The 23,194-nt window shown below is 40.6% G+C and overlaps 1 protein-coding gene across 5 annotated transcripts in view; it reads left to right on the plus strand.

Moving 5' to 3' along the window:
* usp24 (ubiquitin specific peptidase 24) overlaps positions 1-23,194 on the plus strand; it is a 262,902-nt gene that overhangs the window by 158,600 nt on the left and 81,108 nt on the right. For all 5 annotated transcript variants that reach the window (XM_063064478.1, XM_063064479.1, XM_063064481.1 and 2 more), the window contains 8 exons: positions 709-900; positions 4,499-4,616; positions 4,756-4,900; positions 7,495-7,614; positions 10,293-10,421; positions 11,701-11,799; positions 11,889-11,971; positions 22,545-22,686. In XM_063064478.1, coding sequence (XP_062920548.1) covers positions 709-900; positions 4,499-4,616; positions 4,756-4,900; positions 7,495-7,614; positions 10,293-10,421; positions 11,701-11,799; positions 11,889-11,971; positions 22,545-22,686 — 1,028 coding nt within the window. The remainder of the gene's footprint in view (positions 1-708; positions 901-4,498; positions 4,617-4,755; positions 4,901-7,494; positions 7,615-10,292; positions 10,422-11,700; positions 11,800-11,888; positions 11,972-22,544; positions 22,687-23,194) is intronic.

Raw genomic sequence — 23,194 nt, forward strand, 5'->3', positions numbered from 1 at the left:
GTTGATGCGTCCCAATTAACTGGAATCCATTGTATCTTTTTTTTGCCAGGTTGCTTAGGCCAATTCCTTCATTTAATCACTGCAGTTTATTTTAATATCCGTAGTCCAACATTTTTACCATTGATCCTTTATTTTCCACTTTTTCGTCAAAGCTGTTTGGAGGTTTAATCAAGCCATACTTTGAGCTTGGATAAAATTAAGGCAAAAATATATTATGAAATTGTTAGAAATGCATATTTGCTGTACTTGATTGTTGTTTAAATACTATGTTAGTGCTGGGAACTGAAACAGTTTCATAACCTTCATATCTGCTGTATAAATGATTTAATGTGATAAAGAATTATGCGGTGTAAGATTCACTGGGTTACTTTTAATTGTTACCTTAACTATTACTGAAGACCAATTTTGCTTGTATTCTCTTTTCCATTCTTCTTTAACTTGCATAGTTGATGTGTGCAAGTTCTTATAAAATAATTTGTGCCCTAGTTACACACTAATTTGGAATTTGGTTTAAAATACCTAAACATTAAGAGCCTTGTATGGATTGGAGAGGGGATAGTTACTTGTAAGTTGAATACCAGGACAAATTCAAGATCTGTTTAATGGAAGTAATGTTTTACACAATTATGATACTCGACCTTGCGATGAGATATTTTAATATTTGTAATTAATTTTAATTTCAAAATAATTAATTTTGATTGTTTTAAGGTTCAGAAATGGAACAGCTTCATATTAGCCCTGCTGCTATGTTGGAAGATGAAGTTAACTGGCTTGACAACTTTGAGCCTACATGGACAGCTGAATCAGAGACCAGTGAATCAGATAATGTTCTTCTCGCAGGACATCTGCGCCTTATCAAGACTCTACTGTCACTGAGTGGGCCTGAAAAGGAATTGCTCGGTAATTTCAGTTCATCTTTGTAGCAACTCGTGGGTTTCTTTTTTATTATTAAATCTGTTTTGATGCAATAAGCAAGCTAGCAGTACTGCTAGTTCTGCCTATTTATGTTGTTGCGAGTAATATCCCTTTCCCTTCCCCTTTCGCTTACACGTAATAGTCTTACACATATTACTCATACCTCTAGTTTTACAATAATAGTCTTGGTCATTGACTTGATGTGTTCAAGAAGCAATAGAAGGGCTCAAGGGCACTGCTGAAAAAAATGGTACTAGTTTAGCACTTTAAACATGTAAAAGACTGTCCGGTACTAAAATCTAGAGACCAGGCTGCCATGGGTTTACTTTCATTCTTAACCCTGGGGGAGAAAGTTTGCTGTCCTGCAGGTGTCTTGTACTGAATAAAACATTGGAAACTGCAGCTTATGAAAGGAAAAGGGAAAGGAGCAACTTTCCTTTTGTACAATTACAGAGAAATGTACAAGGATGCTGCTGGGATACGAGGTCATTGTGCTACAGAGAAAGGTTGAATATGTTAGGACTTTATTCACTGGGGAATAAGAGACATTTGCAGAATTATTCGGGGTATAAATAGAGTGAATGCATGCAGGCTCTTCCCCTTTGGGTTGAGTGATACTAGAACCTGAGGTAATCAGTTTAGAGTGAAAGGTGAAATGTTTAAGGAGAATTTAAGGGGAGCTTCTTCACTCAGGGTGGTGCAGGGGTAGAACAAGCTGCCAGCAGATGTGAAAGTTCAATTGTCACATTCAGGAGAAGCTTGGATAGGTATTCGGGTGGGAGGGGGTGGTCTGGGTGTGGGTAGATAGGACCTAGCAAAAGACCTGGCTGGCATGGACTGAGTCGGCCTAGGTGTCTGTTTCTGTGCTGTCGTGCTCTGTGATTACTGGTTACAGTTATTTTATTGGACTAAAAGGAATCTAAGTGAGGCTGCCTGAGGATGAACAATATTTGTGCATGAAGCCGAAAATAGGCCAATCTGATGCCTGTTAATCGAATAGGTTTGCAGAGTTGGGAGACACCATAACACAGCTGTTAATACAGTCGGTTTTCAGCACCAACAATCATCAGCAAGGGTTCAGTTCCCTCTGCTGTCTATAAAGAGATTGTACATTCTCCCCATGACTGTGTGGGTTTCCTCTTGGTGCTTCAATTTCCCTCCACATTCCAAAGAGATGCAGTTAGTTGGTGGCCATGCTATGTTGGTACCGGTAGTGTGGCAACACTTGCACATCCTTGCTTATTTGAATTGACACAAATGATGTGTGTTCACTGTATGTTTCAATGTACATGTTACGAAGCTAATCTTTAATCTTTATTTTTCTGGATAGAAAAGAAGTTAGCAAGAGAATTTTTTTTTATAAAAATGAAGTTTGATAGTGTGGTTAACCAAGGATAATAATCATACTTTAATGTTAATGCCTGATGAACTGTATTAGTGATGCTGTGGGTTTTAATTGATAGATGCTACTGTTTAACTCCTTGATTTGTATGGAATTTTGTAGGCAACATAATGTCATCACTTTGAAATTAAACTTGCTTGATTGTCTTCAGGACTCCTAGTTGCTTGGATCTAATGTATGGAAATTTCCACTCATGGATTGTTCCACAATTTTAAGCCAAGCTACTTGTGTTGTATGTTTTTATTTTGTGAGGAGATAGTAAGGTAATACGCTAGTTAATTGTGTGATTTTATTTCCAAATTAACACTTTATAGTTGTTATTTTCCTGATAAAATTATTTGTTACAACTTACCAATTTTATGATCTAATATGCACGTAAATGTTAGAATTAATTTACATATTTCTACTGTGAGTAAATTTTTAGGTTGCCAACTATAATGGGTAAGGAACATAATAATTATTCTGTTCATTGAGGGAGCAAACTTGTCATTATGTCTCTCAAAGTACATATTACCGTTAAAACCTCCAAGTTTATTTTTGTAGGACTTTCAGAAGTTATCTGTGATAGCAATGCTTATCGGTGCACTTTTAAGCTAAGAGAAACATAGAAGCAGGAGCAGACCTACAGGCTAATTTTGTACCTCAGTCACATTTCCATCTGATCCTCCAAAATCTATCAATTTCATTCCTGAATATTCTTGATGACTGAACTTCCAAAACTCTCTGGATGGAGAATTCCAGAAATTTACAATAACAACTTTTTGCATTGTCTTCTACAAAACTTGATGCATGTATATATCCATGTCTAATTGTCACAGCGCCAGTTTTAGAAATGTTTGATTTTGTCCATATTTTGTCTCCTTATTCATGCCAGAATGTGCTTCTCTGTGTTGACTTTAACTGGATTCTCATCTTTCCATTCTTCCAAACTGCCTCATCTCCCTCAAAATCTACTTCCATTGCCTTGCTTGTTATTTTTTTTCAATTTTCCAAACATCTGCCAAATATCCAAACATATCTGTATATCTGTGTCCCTATATAAGGTTAGATGCACCCTTACTTAATTTTCTATTACCCCTTTTCCGGGTAATCTTGGATAGTTTCACCTGTGGTGGGTGAATTCTGTATTTTAAGCAGATTTCAATAGGTTTCAATAGCTACATTTAATGTTAGATAACTGTATTCAATATACATCCTGAAATTCATTTTTTTTCCGCAAACATCCATGAAAACAGGAGTGCCCCAAAGAATGAATGACAGTTAAATATTAGAACCCCAAAGCTCACCCCCCCAGCTTCCCCCTCCCACACATAAGCAGCAGCAAGCAATGACCCCCCCCCACTGAGCAGTCAAGCATGCAGAAAGCATCAATAAAGACACAGACTTGCAATACCCCAAAGACTACTCGTTCACCCAGTATTCGACATAATACAGGCGCTCTCTCTCTCTCCCTAATAAGGGAAAAAGAGGTGTCTCAGTAGAACAGCGAAGGGGAAGACATAACAAAACAACTCGCTGACTTATGGTGTTAAAAGTCTGTTGTGTCACTTTTTCCAAGCTTTGTGCCCAAAGGACTCTGATATCTGGGCACACAGCCAGCAGCCAGCTTGCTGCTTATGATCTTCTATCTCCCACAACGCATCAGATGGCGGCACCGGCCTCGAGTCTGCCCCCTCCAGAGCCACGAAAATCCGGCACCCTGAAGGCGAGCTCATCTTCCAGGCTACGTCCTTGGCATATCAAAAAGCGGCCAGCCATGAGGCCCTAACAGCGGGTCCCGTTTCCGCAAAGAACCAAAGTCAGTGTGTAACTCCAGGTCAGGCTCTTCAAAAGAACCTTGAAAAGGTAAAAAAAAAAAGATATCAAAGATAGTAATAGAGCTGTTTCTGGATGTAAGCAAAGGAGTCACCGTTATTTAGCCTTTCAAGGAACTCTTAATCAATTTTCTATCAATTATGACAATGGGTGTATCATTAAACTTCTCATTAAACATTTTTGCTCTGTCTTCTCCAGCATGGGAGTTTATTATTGGTCCCTGATTTTTTATTATATGTATACTCTTTTATTGTAATACATGACTATTTGTTTGCTCTTAAGCTCAAATTTCATTTCTAATTGTGCAATTACTTTGCTTATTGTAAACTGCCTTTTGATTTGACTCATTGTTTTTATTTTATTCAGGCCCATCACTAATCAAACAATTGGTGGAAGACTTCCTATTCCGTGCTTCCAAAATTATCTTGACCAGCAGCAGTCCAGCTGGGAGCTGCTCTATTAGTCAACAGGATTTCCATCCAAAGTATGTAAGACCAGTTCTTTTAAATCCTGTTAATAATCAGGCAGTTTATTTTAATTTGTTTCTTAAATATTGTCCATCTGTCAAGCTAGATTCTGCCCAAAATGTAAGTGATGATCTAGCTCATCTTTCTCTCTTTCAGATGTAGTACAGTCAATAGTCGTCTTGCTGCCTATGAAGTGCTGGTCATGTTGGCAGACAGCTCAATGAGTAACCTCCAGCTTATTTCCAATGAGCTGCTTTCAATGCACCACCAATTTGACCCTGCACTTACAAAGGAATTTGAGGTAAGTAAAGTACTGACATATATTAGCTTCTATTACTTTGTCATAGATAATATGATATAATTCAGTGCCAGTTGTACCCCAGATACTGTTACCTGAGTATCTCTTGACCATGTGAGGTTGTGACAGGAGATGCTCCCTTATGGCTGTTGTATCACTCTATCTACACATTTTAACATCCAAGAAATATTGCATAGTTACTTAGTCATTTGACACATATTTCAAATAATGTTGTGACCAGACTCTACCCATTACTCATGCGATACCCTGACTAATTTACATGTTATTCTAACATAGTTTCCCAGCTCTTATATTGTATATCTTGTCCAATCTGACTATCAAATTAGCTGGGTAGTTCTGTCCTGTCTAGTAATTTTCAGGAATTTAGGAACAAAGTCCCTTTATATCTCCCAGCCAATCAAGATTCCCATTTGTTGCATTTTGCATTTCATCATTCTTGTTTTGCATTGGCCTCTGTTCACCACTGTTTTGGTCAGCTGGCCAGATAGTCCATAACTTCCTAAAATCCAAAGCAATATCAGTCATAGAGATAATCTTTACATTACCTGCAAACTTCTTTTAATTGTATGTTTGCGTTTAGGTTTAAGTAATTTATGTATGTTACAAAAACAAGGGTGTAAGCACTGAGTGTGTAGAGCAATAGTGGTAACAGGCTTTCTCTTTGAAAATACATGTTATGAATCCAATGCATACTAGTGCCAAGCAATAATGGAAAAGTGTATCCACTGTCATAACTGTAGTTATGGTTCATATTTTTATGTTTACTGCAGCCTTTTTTCCTCCCTTTGTTTTTCTGTCAATGTCAGTGATTACTTAAAGTATTATACCCATGCCTCCCTTTTAATTTTCCATTCTTCTTTCGCCTTCTGTAAAACCTTTTTGGCATTTATATCCTTGAATATAAGAGATACAGATTCAAAGGTTACACCATAGAAATATAGAAACATAGAAAACCCACAGCACAATACAGGCCCTTCGGCCCACAAAGTTGTGCCAAACATGTCCCTACCTTAGAAATTATTAGGCTTACCTATAGCCCTCTATTTTTCTAAGCTCCACGGTACCTATCCAAAAGTCTCTTAAAAGACCCTATCGTATCCGCCTCCACCACTGTTGCCGGCAGCCCATTCCACGCACTCACCACTCTCTGAGTAAAATAACTTAACCCCTGACAATCTCCTCTGTACCTGCTTCCGAGCACCTTAAACCTGTGTCCTCTTGTGGCAACCATTTCAGCCCTGGGAAAAAGCCTCTGACTATCCACATGACCAATGCCTCTCATGATCTTATACACCTCTATCAGGTCACCTTTCACGATCTTATACACCTCTATCAGGTCACCTCTCATCCTTCGTTGCTCCAAGGAGAAAAGGCCGTGATCACTCAACCTATTCTCATAAGGCATGCTCCCCAATCCAGGCAACACCCTTGTAAATTTCCTCTGCATCCTTTCTATGGCTTCCACATCCTTCCTGTAGTGAGGTGACCAGAACTGAGCACAGTACTCCAAGTGAGGTCTGACCAGGGTCCTATATAGCTGCAACATTACCTCTCGGCTCCTAAATTCAATTCCACGATTGATGAAGGCCAATACACCGTATGCCTTCTTAACCACAGAGCCAACCTGCGCAGCTACTTTGAGCGTCCTATGGACTCAGACCTCAAGATCCCTCTGATCCTCAACACTGCCAAGAGTCTTACCATTAGTACTATATTCTGCCATCATATTTGACCTACCAAAATGAACCACTTCACACTTATCTGGGTTGAACTCCATCTGCCACTTCTCAGCCCAGTTTTGCATCCTATCAATGTCCCGTTGTAACCTCTGTCAGCCCTCCACTCTATCCACAACACCTCCAACCTTTGTGTCATCAGCATACTTACTAACCCATCCCTCCACTTCCTCATCCAGGTCATTGATAAAAATCATGAAGAGTGAGGATCCCAGAACAGATCCCTGAGGCACTCCACTAGTAAACGATCTCCATGCAGAATATGACCCCTCTACAACCACTCTTTGCCTTCTGTGGGCAAGCCAGTTCTGAATCCACAAAGCAAAGTCCCCTTGGATCCCATGCCTCCTTACTTTCTCAGTAAGCCTTGCGTGGGGTACCTTATCAAATGCCTTGCTGAAATCTATATACACTACATCTACTGCTCTACCTTCATCAATGTGTTTAGTCATTGGGATTAGAGATAAAATATTATTGTGCTTAAATCTTTTCCTTCGATTTTGCTCCTGTTTACACGTACAGGTATAATTAGCTGTCAGAATGAATTCTACGCTTAAAAAATTTAGATGCTTTGAGGTTTTGTTGTATTTTTTTTTTGCCTTCATTCTCTGTTTGTCATCTTAATATATTACCATGGAAGTCTTGTCTCCAATGAAGGATTAGCTTTTCCCTAGAATGTCTTTCCATGTATCTAGCACATGTTTTATCTACAATTACCCATCAACTTAGTGATATTTTATAAGTCACACTTACTTGGATTGTTCTGTATTTTTATGATTATGGCTGAATTATTGGAGATTTAATTTAAGCTTGATAAGACGATTTTCTTTTAAATCTTAGTATTTGCCACCTGTTGACAGTCGTGCCATTTCTGGGTTTGTTGGTTTGAAGAATGGAGGAGCAACATGCTATATGAATGCAGTGTTTCAGCAACTTTACATGCAGCCTGGGTTGCCAGAAGTAATGTCACTTTTAACTTTACTTTTTAACTGTCTTAACTTTAAGTCTCATTCTTTGTTTCAATAGATGGTAAGAATACAACTTATGAAATGAAGTGGAACTGCAGTCTTTTTTTCCTTGAGGACAAGCAAGATGGTGTTATAATTTGCACACATCAGTTTCCCATCGTAGTATTCCTTAATATTTTAGTTTAAAAATAAAGTCCATGTTCAACATTTTAAAACTTATCCCAATTTGAAACTGCTAGGCTATTTTCAGCCTATTGGTCAGTGCAGGAAACAAGAAGCTCCACAATATCTTGCTGAGATTAAGCGTTAAATAAGCAAAACTTTGCATACAGAAAGTCATGTGAACAATCTGGGAATACTCAATGCTTACCAATGTATCTGTTACATTAAAATGTTCTGTTGCCCACTCATAGGTGGTGTGAGTGGAACCTTATTAATGATGGAAAAGCTAGAGTTTACCTTGAGATGGATTGTCTTTAATATTTTGTGCTGTCAAACAGTGATATATCAATAGTCAATGTGCACTCAGGATTGGGAAACAGTGTGTAGTGGAATCAAGACTCCAGCTGTGCAAGAAGGATTTGGTATTCGGTATTTGGCCCTCTTTGCCAGCCAAGCAAGGTTTGACAGTTCTGGTGATGAGACAGTTTGCTGGTGATCTGGACTGTATACTTGAGGGGGGGTGGTCACCCAATGGATTCCAAAATCTTCCTTTTCTGCAGAATCTGGAGGATATTCTATGTAAAATGTTGTGATACATGTATTCTTCATAAGTTCTCCATTTACAGTCAAACTAAATGGGATTTTCTGTGGCAAAATGGCTAGACCATAAGGATGGATAGAAGTTAAACATTTAACAGCTGGTGCACAATTTAGGCACATATTGAAACTTGATATTTATATACCCAGCTTCTTTGAAGCCACATGTAAAGGTAACCAGCTACATGTGGGGTGTCATTGGCTACACTCACACCCCACATTCCACCTTTCTTGGGAAATTTCTAGATCAAATCTGTGCAGAGAATCAGTAAGGGTATTAGGGAGATCAGGGGATATCACTTTTGTGTAGGAAGGTAACACTGAAGTAAAAGACCAGGCGTGATCTTAAATGGTGGAGCAAGTATAGCTGTCTTTTCCATTTTCTTTATTTGTCTTTGGAAGCATTCCTTGACAGCTGTAGAAGCAGCAGATCCCATATCCTTTCTTGGAGTTGGCGTATTTGCCTCTGACTCATACAAACTTTCTGAACACAATTGAAGGTGAAGAAGTTCTTGATGTTCCCTGTGATTGCTTACTACCAGTGAGGAATCAAAAAGAGACTGCAGGGTTCTAACTTTTTATAATCTTTTTTAAGAATCTTTGTGTTTTCTGGGATCATCAGTCTCACTTTGTTTCCATAATCCTCGTCAACTTTCTGAACTTGCTATCGGTGACAGCCAGCCTGAGGAGGCGTGTTTGGAGAAGCACACCAACGTGATAGTGGAAGAAATCCGTTCAGGATCCAGGCAGTTCAACACACGGAAAAGCTGTTGCCTGGTTTCATCAAAGCCCATACTGGCCATGGCAGCCAGGATATGCCTCCAAGCTCTGCATCTCAGTTCAGAACAGCCATGCCACTTGCCCTGACCCAACCCATTTTCTGCACATTGCACACGATACTGAGCTGCACAGCAATGAGATGCTGCATGAACTCCCATGGAGGGCAGGATTCCATCTACAGTACTGTGCAAAGGTCTCGGGCACATATACTGTGTATAGCTAGGTTGCCTAAGACTTTTGCACAGTGCTGTAGTGATCCTATTTACTGTACTATAGCCGCAAAAAAAAATTCATTACGTGAGTGATGATAAACCTGATTCTGATACGGGTCTCTGTTGTGGACTGAGTGGGAAGAGTGCATGAAGAAGGGGGATCATAGTTGGGAAGAGGGGAAGGAGTGGGAGGTACCAGAGAGATATACTGTAATGATCAATAAACTAATTGTTTGGAATCAAATTACCTTGTCTGGTGTCTCAAGGCTGGGTGTGTTTGCACCCGCCATTCCCGACCCTGGCATGCCTTCTCTGCCACCTGTCCCACACCCCTCGCACAGTGCTCCACCCCCGCTCCATTCCCAATATTCTTTGCTCCTGCCTGATTTATAAATTTGCTGTCCACTCCATGTTGACAAATACAGTACTATGCAAAAGTCTAATGCACCTTAGCTATGTATATATGCTTAAGACTTTTGCACAGTACTGTACATGCCAGATTTCTGATACAGTAGTGTGCAGCCCGAGTGATTGTCTCTTAGAAAGCAAAAGAGCAAGATTGCACAGACTCCAGGACCAAGAAGTCTTTGATGAATCATCACTCTGAGAGGAAGTATTTGGTGGTTTGCTGCTGAGTTGTCTTTTCAGAAAGAAAATGTGCTTTTTTTTTGTTAAGCCAATGCCGCCGAAAGATGGCTTTTGTCCCATACCAATCGACTGTCTCTGAACTGCCATCTAGTGGTACAGCAATTACCACTACTTTGCACCTAAGAATGGGCCATAAATAGAAGCCTCAGTAGCAAAACCTGATCATTTAGATTACAGTAAATAGTTAAAATAGTGAATATTGCACATTTTAAGCAAAATTTGTCCTGTGCTTTGTTTACATTTTTCTCGTTCCATTTCTTTTCACCTATAGGCAATGTTGTCAGTAGATGATGATGATGATGAGAATCCAGAAGAAAATGTATTTTATCAAGTTCAGTCTCTCTTTGGGCACCTGATGGAAAGTAAATTGCAATATTATGTTCCGGAGACCTTCTGGAAGGTTAGAAACCTTACGATGATAAGAAATGGTGTTTAATTGATGGAGCAGTTAAATGCACTTGATATTTGAAATCTTCAGAGACATTTATTGTTGGTGTAATGGTAACTGAGTGAAGAAAAAGCCTAGCTCATGAGTTTGAATGCCTTTCAGATAACAGTATTATCATGTACTGAATGTGAAGATGCCAAACTTTGGTGTGAAAGCAAGAGTGGTTTTGCCTGCCAAAACAAAGAAACAGTTGAAATGTTTGAAAAATTTAAGAAAGTTCAAAAATTAATTTAACTTTATATAACCAATTAATATGTAGCCAATACCAAATGTAGCAAATGTGCATTCAACTAAGCAGTGAGGAGTTAGGAATGTTGTTTTAACAGTGAAAATATAAATGGTGACTTCAGTCTGAAATTTAAATAAGAGATAAATAATACTAATTGGACTCTGAATCATCTGTAGATTTATATCTAATAAAACAAATAGAACTGAACAGATTCAAGTATAAATAAATTTTGTTTTTTAATTGGACAACATCAAACTCCTGAATGTGTCTAAATTCCACATGGTCTTTTTTTTCCAAAACTGTTGTTTCCACCATTTTTTGTCAGCACTTGTAAGTGTCTGCTGCCTAACCTTTAATTTTTCCACCTTTGACTTAGTTTCTTTGTTACTCTGGTGCATCCACTTGATTTGCATGCTGCACAGGATCAGGGAATAATGATGGTGACAAGCAGGGTGCAGTAATTATGTTTTTTCAATGAAATTATGGATATTTGTGCCTACAGGCACCTCATAAAATTAAGGGTATTTGCATGCTCCTCCCCAAAGATAGATTTTTCCTTATACTCACCTGCCCATGTTGCATTACATAGTTTCTAATCTCAGCATATCACCAGAGAAAAGAAATCTGTTGGAGTTCCAGCTGTCAATCTAAGTAAGCTATGCACAGGGAGAGATCTGAAGATATTTACCTTCTGTCTTCACAGTATTAGATGGTATGAAAAAGGGAAAAGGGCACATGTAATATTCAAAGTAAATGGCTGTCCAGAAAACAAAACAAAACAATAGAATGCTGGAAGAACACATCAGGTCAAACAGCATCTATGGAGGCAAAAAGCTAAAGGTGTTTCCTGTCAAGATTTTCCATCAGGACTAGGAGGGAAGAGGAAAGATTGCTAGTAACTAGCAGTGCATGGGATATAGAGTGGAGTGCTCTGGTAGGATTCAGATTGTCCAGAGTATCTTATAGCAAACTTAAAAAAAAAATTCTTTTCCTCCTCCACAGATTTTTAAAATGTGGAATAAGGAGCTGTATGTACGTGAGCAGCAAGATGCATATGAATTTTTTACTAGTTTGATAGACCAACTAGATGAGCACCTGAAGGTAGGTACACAAGATTTCTTAGGGCCTCATACACATTCTACATCTCTTATGATTTGCAGTGTGCCCACAGTAATTCTTTCTCTCCACAGAAACTCGGGCGTGAACAAATTTTTAAGAACACTTTCCAGGGTATTTTTTCTGACCAGAAGATCTGCAAAGATTGTCCTCACAGGTCTGTAGCATTTTTTTCACATAACTAAGTAATTTTTTTCAAGGAATTTTTTAAGAAAGTTAGAACCCTCAGGTGCAATGAATTGTGGATGATCTTATGTAAGTGAAACCCCTTTTTACTGGATGTCTCTGGAAACACAGCTGGTTAGCCCCTCGCTAACAAGCCAATGGACACAGCGATGAGAAAACCACCTTCCTCAAACTCCATACATTTAGAGTCGATATGATTTGGGTCCCACCAGACTGGGAGAGTCATATGTTTCGATCACCCACACCCCAGTCTGAGGAAATGCTGCCCACTAGCAATTACCCGTCAGCAAGAAATAACGGATTGTACACTGTGTACAATTATAAAGAAAGTATATTTACAATTTTCAGCTTTATTGAACAGCTAGTAGAAAAAAGAAAAAAGACGACAGGGGCCCCATTACAGTTAACCCAAATGTGCACATAAGTTGGAGCTCATCTTGAAGTTGTCTTTAACTCACATGCTGGACCCATGGTTTGTACGAAAGCACATGCCACCTTCCAAATGTCACTCAAGATCCATCGAACAAACAGGGTCCCCGACGGGAGCATTGGTTCTTCCTCCTTGAAGCCATTCATCTGCACAAAGCACCTTGAGCAACCAGGATGGTATCCTCAGCCATCTTCCCTCCTGTCTTCTCCCAGCTCCCGCCAAAAAAAAGACCGACCCACACCAGTGTCCGTCACCAAAACCTCTCCACCCAGCATTCTCTAGAACTTTGTCCCCAATTCCACTACCTTGACTGGCTGACACAACCAGTTGAACAAAACAGCCCCTTATCTTTAGCTCTAGCTCAAACCCAAACATGCTAAAAGCGGAACAGACTGCTCTTACAGAACTGCTCAAATGAAATACTTAGCGCATTGCAGTTAAAATCTTAACCAGGGCGTTATAGAAGAAAAGTTTGGAAGTTAACCTTGACAAGTCTGCTATAAGTGAAGAAGAGATTATCGTACTTAATAGATTTCTCCAATTTGGAATAAGGGAGATTCATAGTCATACAGTAACACAGCATGGAAACAGGCCATTAGGCCCAACTCATCCCTGCTAACCGTGGTCCCCACCAAACTAGCTCCATCTGTGCACATGTTGCCCATTTTTCACTGAACCCTTCATACTTGATTCAGATTTATTTATCACATGTAAGAAGAAGTTGTGAACCCTTTGTAATTACTTCATTTCCTGCATTATTTACTTTTAAATTGTGGTCTGATTTTCAACTAAGTCACAATAATAGACAAACAAAATCTGCATAAACTAATAACACACAAACAATTGCACTTTTCATGTCTTTATTGAGCACATTGTTTAATCATTCACAGTCCAAGCTGGAAAAGTATGTGAACCCTTGTATTTAATAACTGGTAGAACCTCCTTTAGCAGCAATAACCTCCACCAAACATTTCTGTAGCAGCTGATCAGACTTGCACAATGGTGAGGAGGAATTTTAGATCATCCCTCCATGCAAAACTTTCAGTTCATCCATATATCAAAGGTACGTTTAATGTCAGAAAAATGTATACAATATATATCCTGAGATGATTTTTCTTCGCAACCATTCACGAAAAACATGAGTGCCCCCAAAGAATGAATGACAGTTAAATGTTAGAACTCCGAAGTCCCCCCCCCCAGCTCCCCTCCCTCTCGTGCATAAACGGCAGCAAGCGACGATCCCCCCTCCCCGCCTCCGGCAAAAAAAATCATCGGCACCCACCCTTCCCTCCCTCCCTCCCTCCTCCTCTCTCTCTCCCCTCCCCTCCCCTAATAAGGGAGAAAGAGATGTCTCTGTTTCACAGCGAGAGGGGAGACATAACAAACAACTCGTTGGTTTACGATGTTAAAAAGTCCGTTGTGTCGCTTTTTCCGACCTCTGCCCAAAGATCTCAGGTCGCTGGGCACACAGCCTTAGATCTTCCATCTCCCACAACACTGATCTCCGGCCCGGACACTAACCGTCAATCCACCCAACTCCAGAGCCACGAGATCTCAGCCCTCCGAAGGTGAGCTGAGCTCTTAGACCGCGTCCTTGGCGTGCTGAATAATGGCCAGTAGTGAAACCCCGAGAGCGGGTCCCATTCCTGCAAAGAACCGTAGTCAGCGTGTAACTCCAAGTCAGGGTCTTCAAAAGAACCCTGAAAGGGAAAAATAGAGATATTGAAGATGGTAATAGAGCTGTTTCTGAAGATGCAAACAAAGGAGTCGCCATTAGGCGCCATTATTTCTCCTAAGCTGCTGCTCCTTGCATGGAATATGTTACATGAACAGCCCTCATCAGGTCGTGCCACAGATTCTAAGGTCTAGGCTCTGACTTGTCTATTCAAAAGCACAAATTTTCTTCTTTTTAAACCATTCGGCTGATTTACTCTTGTGTTTCGGATCTTTGTCTTGTTGCATCATCCAACTTGTATTAAGCTTCAGGTGACAGACCGCTACCCTGTCATTTTCCTGTAAGATGTCTTGATACAGGGCTGGCTGGTGGCACAATGACATCGGCGCCGGACCCAGGAGCAAAGGTTCCCGGGTTTGAACCAGTCGAGTCCGCTCCCGAGTACGCTTTCCATCCGTGCCGGGTTGAGTGTCGAGATCGCAGCTCGACCTCGTAAAATAAAGGGAAAATACTGCGAAAGTGTCTGTGTGAGGAGTGACGTATCACAGTCTGTCTCTCTCATTCCACGCCTTGTAAAAAGCCATGAAAAAGACATCATCAAGGACACACGCACAGACTCGCACGCGCACACACACAGGCATGTGCCAAAAAAAAAGATGTCTTGATACAGTTTTGAATTCATTGTTCCCTCCATGATTGCAAGCTGTCCAGGCCCTGAGGCAGCAAAGCAGCCTCAAACCATGGTGCTCCGTCCACTATGCTTCACAGTTGAGAGGTTTTGGTGTTGGTGTGCAGTGCCCTTTTTCCTCTAAGCATGACAGTGTGTGTTTCTGCCTTTTGTCTCATCTGTCCACAGAACACCGTCCCAGAAGCATTGTGGAACATCCAGGTGGTCTTTTCAAACTTAAGATGTGCAGCAATTTTTTTTTTGTAGAGTGGTTTCCTCTGTGGTGTCCTTCCATGAGCAAGTTCTAGAGATTCCTGCGGGTCTTTTGCTATTTCCCTTGGGTTCTTTTTCACCTTCTTCAGCATTACATGTTGTACTCTTTGTGTGGGTTTCGCAGGACATCCACTCCTAGAGAGAGTAGCAACAGTACTGAAGTACTGAATTTCCACCATTTGTAGGCAATTTCTCTTGCTGTGGACTGATGAACAATCAGGTCTTTAGAAATGTTTTGTAGTCTTTTACAGCTTCCTGCATCTCGACAATTCTTCTTCTAGGGTTCGCTGAAAGTTGTTATGATCGAGGCATGGTACACATAAACAGATCTTTCTTGAGAAGAGCAGGCTCTTTCAGTAACCTGATTTTGTGTGTCTTTTTTTTATAGGGCAGGGCACCTCCACAACCCACACCTCCAATCTCATCTCATTGATTGGAACACCTGACTCCAAATAGGTTTTGTAGATGGCATTACCCCAGAGGTTTACGTACTTTTTTGAACCTAGACTGTGATTGTTTAAATGGTGTATTCAGTATTAATAACAAGTACAATTGTTTGTGTGTTATTAGTTTAGGCAGATTATGTTTGTGTATTATTATAACTTACTGAAGATGAAGATCAGACCACATTTTATGAGTAATTATTGCAGAAAGCCAGATAATTGCAAAGGGTTCATAAAACTTTTTCTAGCAACTGATTGAAAGATATGTTGAAAAGGCATCATTTTGCATTAACAGCCAGCACACCCAAGGATATGCTGGAGGCAGCCGACAAGCGTCACCATACATTCTGTTGCAAACATAACATGTCCACCGTGCTCAGAAGAACAGCACAGAACAGAACAAAACCAAGCAACAAAGCAACAACAGCAAAACAAGCTCTGTTCCTTCCACCCACCCACCTGTGAAAATACACAGTCCTCTAACCCCAGCGGATTCATTGATTCGCACACATTGCTTTTGAGTTCCCCTGCCGTATCACAGAGATTCACAGATTGGAGGCTTTGGCCATCCAACCTTGACTTTTGGATTTCCAGTCAACCTTCCATGCTATGATCTTCAGTATCAACACAAGACTGCCAATGATGACAAATGAGGACTCGATCTCCAGGCCTTGAGCTCTGGACTCACCAATGACAGGACCCCAAACACTCGGCCTCGAACTCCAGTCTCTATAATTTGCTTAGCTAGAGGCACCCTGTCCTCGCTGGTCTGCTGACCTGGCATCCAACCATGTCCACATCGCTGACTTTCAAATAGAGCAGAGCCTTAGACTTCGACCTCTCTTCCAATTCCCCCACACCCCTATTCCTAAACCCTAACCTAACCCAACCCCACTCCCTCCCCTGCTCCTGCTCCTGCTCCCTCTCTCCCCAAGACCATCCCTACCAACTTGAAAAAAACTAAAAAATGAACTTGAGTCTGCACTGCGACCTCGATGGAGACTGCAGCTTAGCGCCATGAGAAAAAATGTCCATGTACTTGAACAAATGTACTTTGAATGTTATTTTCTGTAAACTGTCACAGGCTAGGCCGACATTTATTGTATTTTGAGAAAATGGTGGCGAGCCTCTGAAGCCTCTCTGGTGAAAACACTCCCAAAGTGCTGTTGGGTGGGGAGTTGCAGGGTTTAGTGGTTCCCAAACATTTTTGGGTTATCACCCCACTTGGCTGCCCGAACACATCCCCAGTGCCTTCCCCTCCCTTTCTGGCCATTACATAAAAACTATAAAGAACTTTGATTTATGATACGCAATGAAAGAAAATAATAGCAAAAAATGTTCAAATGTATTTAAAGCTACAGCAATTTTAGAGCATTGAGTAGTAGTCCAACTATACTCGACCACTACTTTTTCACCTTTCAGTGAGATGGGTGGACTAGGTGCAGTGATATCAGCTCCGCAACTTCAGCCTGAATGTTACCCAGACAGAGTCTCAGATCTTCACATAGAGTAATTTGTGGTCTGTTTCGTTGATTTGAAAGAAATTGGGCAACTGCACTGAGTCTGCACTCTGCTAAATATGATGTTGAACAGGCAATAAGAAACCTCTTGACCTTTTGCCACATTGCAGGATAACATTCAGAGATTTCTTTCAGCATCCAAAAGTCTTGATATGGTCTTTTTTGAACCTTAGCTTTAAATCAGTCATTTTATAGCAAGATCAGTTCTTCCCCTATCCTTCCTTTTAATTCCTCCCTTTTAATTTCTCATTGCAAATGGTCAGGAATGAATTTATTACCCAGTTGAGAACTTGGATTGAGAGAATCCTGAAATCTCTCTGACATGAAGATAAAGAATGGTAGGGTGAGGGAACTATAGGTGACAAGTGAGGTGGAAAATCTAGTCAGCGGAAGAAGGCAGCATACATGAGGTTTAGGAAGCAAGGATCAGATGAGTTTATTGAGGAATATAGGGTAGCAAGAAAGGAGCTTAAGAAGGGGCTGAGAAGAGGAAGAAGGGGGCATGAGAAGGCCTTGGCGAGTAGGGTAAAGGAAAGCCTAGGGTAAAGGAAAACCCCAAGGCAAAAGGATGACAGGAGTGAAGGTAGGACCGATTAGAGATAAAGGTGGGAAGATGTGCCTGGAGGCTGTGGAAGTGAGCGAGGTCCTCAATGAATACTTCTCTTCGGTATTCACCAATGAGAGGGAACTTGATGACGGTGAGGACAATATGAGCGAGGTTGATTTTCTGGAGCATGTTGATATTAAGAGAGAGGAGGTGTTGGAGTTGTTAAAATACATTAGGACAGATAAGTCCCCGGGGCCTGATGGAATATTCCCCAGGCTGCTCCACGAGGCGAGGGAAGAGATTGCTGAGCCTCTGGCTAGGATCTTTATATCCTCGTCCACGGGAATAGTACCGGAGGATTGGAGGGAGGCAAATGTTGTCCCCTTGTTCAAAAAAGGTAGTAGGGATAGTCTGGGTAATTATAGACCAGTGAGCCTTATGTCTGTGGTGGGAAAGCTGTTGGAAAAGATTCTTAGAGATAGGATCTATGGGCATTTAGAGAATCATGGTCTGATCAGGGACAGTCAGCATGGCTTTGTGAAGGGCATATCGTGTCTAAAAAGCCTGATAGAGTTCTTTGAGGAGGTGACCAGGCATATAGATGAGGGTAGTGCAGTGGATGTGATCTACATGGATTTTAGTAAGGCATTTGACAAGGTTCCACATGGTAGGCTTATGCAGAAAGTCAGAAGGCATGGGATCCAGGGAATTTTGGCCAGGTGGATTCAGAATTGGCTTGCCTGCAGAAAGCAGAGGGTCGTGGTGGAGGGAGTACATTCGGATTGGAGGGTTGTAACTAGTGGTGCCCCACAAGGATTTTTCCTGGGACCTCTACTTTTCATGATTTTTATTAATGACCTGGATGTGTGGGTAGAAAGGTGGGTTGGCAAGTTTGCAGATGTCACAAAGGTTGTTGGTGGTGTGGATAGTGTAGAGGATTGTCAAAGATTGCAGAGAGATATTGATAGGATGCAGAAGTGGGCTGAGAAGTGGCAGATGAAGTTCAACCCGGAGAAGTGTGAGGTGGTATACTTTGGAAGGTTGAACTCCATGGAAGAGTACAAAGTAAATGGCAGGATACTTGGTAGTGTGGAGGAGCAGAGGGATCTGGGGATACATGTCCACAGATCCCTGAAAGTTGCCTCATAGGTGGATAGGGTAGTTAAGAAAGTTTATGGGGTGTTAGCCTTCATAAGTCGAGGGATAGAGTTTAAGAGTCGTGAGGTAATGATGCAGCTCTGTAAAACTCTGGTTAGGCCACACTTGGAGTACTGTGTCCAGTTCTGGTTGCCTCACTATAGGAAGGATGTGGAAGCATTGGAAAGGGTACAGAGGAGATTTACCAGGATGCTGCATGGTTTAGAGAGCATGCATTATGATCAGAGATTAAGGGAGCTAGGGCTTTACTCTCTGGAGAGAAGGAGGGCGAGAAGAGACATGATAGAGGTGTACAAGATATTAAGAGGAATAGATAGAGTGGACAGCCAGCGCCTCTTCCCCAGGGCACCACTGCTCAATACGAGAGGACATGGCTTTAAGGTAAGGGGTGGGAAGTTCAATGGGGATATTAGAGGAAGGTTTTTTACTCAGAGAGTGGTTGGTGCGTGGAATGCACTGCCTGAGTTAGTGGTGGAGGCAGATACACTAGTGAAATTTAAGAGACTACTAGACAGGTATATGGAGGAATTCAAGGTGGGGGGTTGTATGGGAGGCAAGGTTTAAGGGTCGGCACAACATTGTTGGCTGAAGGGCCTGTACTGTGCTGTACTATTCTATGTTCTGTGTCTATATACAGTTCACCCAGGTGGGCATAGTATGCTTGAAGATTATCATCTGGTATTCTTTCTTTCTCTTCCCACTCAGAGATGATAAGAAATTGCAAAAGGCCTTGACAGCCAATGTTGCTCTTAAATAGGGTTGACTTGGACAGAAATGTGGAGAAGGACTGATTTGACTTTGATAAAATTCACATCATTTCCTGCAATTGAGAATTGATTTCATCAAACTTTGCAAACAATTTTGATTAAGCAACGTCGTATCTAATATTCTTGAGTTGATTACTGAATGAGGCATTCAAGTCTTCCAAGAATTCTGTCATAATTTCAAACAGCACATAAAATCGTTTCAGGCAGTTTCCTTTTGAGAGCCAGCCATCTGACTTTTGTATGTAACATTGAGCATTCAAGCTATTCATTCTCAATACAAAGCTCTCAAAATAGTTGCGAATTGAGAGCATGGGACTTGATTTTATTTACTGCTGTGAAAGCAGTATTTATTGAGTTGTTTAGCCAATCACTTCAGATTTTTTGTGATAAGATGTTGTCTGTGAAATAACATCGTGAATGGTAAATATGTTAGGTACAGCTTTTTCAAGAAAGTAATAACCCCACTGTTACATTATGTCATTGGTGCCCCATCTGATGAATAAGCAACAATGGTGGTGAGTAGAATGTCCTTGAAAAAATTGTTCAACAACTGGAATTATTGGCTCCCACTTCATATCTGTTTCTTGTCCTCTTGCAGAAAAACAACTTTTGCCCCATACTTTTATGAAGCAAACATAACCAAGAAGCAAAGTTGTCTCATCCAACTGCAGAGCAGATTCTGTTATCCAATGTTACACAATGTGTTTTGCACAATGTCAGATATTTCATCTATTCATTTTTGAACAGAGTTGTCACTGAGTGGAATCAATTTAATTATTTAGTCTGGTGACTTACTCAAAGCCGTACTCAGACCCTCCTTTACTGCTGGGAGAATCAGTTCTTCTCCATTTGTGTGGGGCTTGAAATGAAATGTTGTATGCAGCACACAACGCATTACTGTTTTCTTGTGAAGTGCTGGTTGAAGTGTTTTCTGTTTCTGAAAGTTTTCACAAAATGAATGAAAATAAGCTAAGTTCTTGTGTGCTCAATGAGAGTATATTCTCTTCAAATGTTCCAAAAGCCTGAATGGTTTCATTGCCTCATTTGAAATACTTTTCACACAACAGACACATTGGCTGCTGTTGTTTGCTTGGTGCTGATATAAATCCATATTTTAGAAACTCCACACTATACTATCTGCACTTTTTTAGTTTGACCTCCTTCTGCCATTTTCATTATGGATTAACAACCACGGTCAATCACCCATTGTATAAGCTGAGCCTCATGTGCTGCGATCAATGAAGGGGAAAGTTATGATGTCATCATAGCTCAGGCAAACCCTGGCTCTCTACTTGAAGGCACATAAAGTGGGGCAGCAATATCTCTATTGAGCTGTGGGCTAGAGAAATGCGGTCAAGACCATTCAAAAGGGTAGTTTCAAATCTTTATTCTGTTGAATTCCATACCCTAATTCACAGGAATTGCTTCACTGCGTGATTAGAGTATGGGAATCACACCAGCTAACACTACTGCAGTAATGAATGGCATAATGTGAACACTGGGCCCGGAAATAACAGTTCCTTCAGTCCAGATTTCTCATGATATGACAAATACAGAAGTATCACATTGCTTTTCAACAACCATAATGAGCTTTGAACAAAATCGAAGAAAACAGTGGGTTAGCAAGAGAAGAAGTGATTATGTGATCATTGTAATCAATTATAAAACATTGAAATATAAGTAACGCACACAAAAAATGCTGGTGAATGCAACAGGCCAACCAGCATCTATAGGAAGAGGTACAGTTGACGTTTTGGGCCGAGATCCTTCGTCAGGACTAACTGAAAGAAGAGATCGAGTTAGCCCTGACAAAGGGTCTCGGCCTGAAACGTCGACTGTACCTCTTCCAATAGATGCTGCCTAGCCTGCTGCGTTCTCCAGCACTTTTTGTGTGTGTTGCTTGAATTTCCAGCATCTGCAGATTTCCTCGGGTTTGAGGTATAAGTAATACAGCTTGTGTGTATAAGTAATTAATTTCTTAAATTAAGCCTGTAATCCCTCAGCTGCCACCCTTGCTACCAAGCGCTCTTCCCACCATCCTATCTTTATTACCCACTTAGAAATTCCCAGCACCCCAGGAGGAGGTGTAATATTGTCCACTGATTTAGATCCAATGATAATGAAAGACTAATGCTAGAGAAAAGTCAGGACAGTATGCAACTTACAGAAGAGCCTGTAGGCGGTGCTGTTTCCTTGCACTTGCTATCTCTTTACTTTCTAGTTATACAGGTCATGGGTTTCCAAGATGCTTTTGAAGTAGCCTATTGCATTGTATTTTGAAGATGGTACTTACTGCAGCCCTGTGCAGAGAATGCATGTTTAGAATGGCTGATGGGTGCCAGTCAAGCATGTTGCTTTGTCTTGCTTGTCCTTCACCTTCCTGAGAATTGGAATCGATCTCATTCAGACAAATGGAAAGTATTGTCCTAGTAAAAGTAGAAGAGCATTGGCATGTCGAGAGGTGATTCACTCAAGTTTTTCTCTTGCTCTGAAAGCTGTGATATTTTGTGGTTGGTTCAGTTGTGTTTCTGTTTGATGACTGCTGAGATATACTGATAAGTACATATACGGAGGCTGCTTAGCCCATCAACTGCACATTGGTTCTCGGGAACAATGACATTAGATTTATTCTATATTTCCTAATTGCATATACCACTGCAATTTGTTCTTTCACGTACGCTCTGCTTTTATTTTCTTTGCCATTAATCTATACTAAAGGGTCATTTGTAGTAGCAAAATAACCTATCAAATGTACTTGCGATGTGGGAGAAAATCAGAGCACCTAGGGGAAGTCCACATGGTCACAATAAGAGTGTACAGACTCAGCACAGCCAGCACCCAAGGTCAGAATCAAAGTCACTTCGCTTAAACTGTGAGGCATCAGTGTTAATGCTGCACCATAGCTCTACGTTAGGTAATGAGAGACTTGATGAAATTAGTGTCATTGAATACACTTGAGATTTACATATATTTTAGTAAATCTTTTTATTTGAAATAAACACTCAACCTTTCATCTATCTCTGAGCAACTGCTAACTAAGTATATATTTTCTCTTCCCCTGTAGATATGAGCGTGAAGAAGCATTCATGGCACTGAACCTGGGGGTAACATCATGCCAAAGCCTGGAAATATCACTGGATCAGTTTGTAAGAGGCGAGGTGCTTGAAGGAGGCAATGCATACTACTGTGAGAAATGTAAAGAAAAGGTGAGATATTGAAATGCTTAAAGCTGAAGTATATGGAAACACTGAATGAAACTGTTCAAATTGAATAGAGGTTAATGAGGCCTTTAAAAACAAATTACCTTTATGAGGATGCATAGTGTTATCCAGACATACAGAACATTGCAACAAAATTGTTTCCTGATTCTCTGGATATAAACAAAACTATGAAGTTCAATGTCCATTTTGAAATCTGATGGCAAAGGAGAAGAAGCTTTACCTGAATTGATAAGTATGCCTCAGCGATTTAAATGTTTGTTTAAAGCTCTTTCCCAAATACTTGGGTTCTTCCACCTCTCAAAATAGTAGGAACATTAAACTGTTAGAAGGCAGAAGTGTATCGTTTGACCTTGCATTCCAGTCAGAACTGTTGTCAGTGCATTATTTTACTTGCATTGGCCCACATTATTCAATGTATTAATGGCACAAGCTTTTCAAGCTATTCTTTATAATGAGTCAGAAAAATAAACACATTAAATTCTGCAGATGCTGG

The sequence above is a fragment of the Mobula hypostoma genome, chromosome 12, assembly GCF_963921235.1.
Source record: "Mobula hypostoma chromosome 12, sMobHyp1.1, whole genome shotgun sequence".
NCBI lineage: Eukaryota > Metazoa > Chordata > Chondrichthyes > Myliobatiformes > Myliobatidae > Mobula > Mobula hypostoma.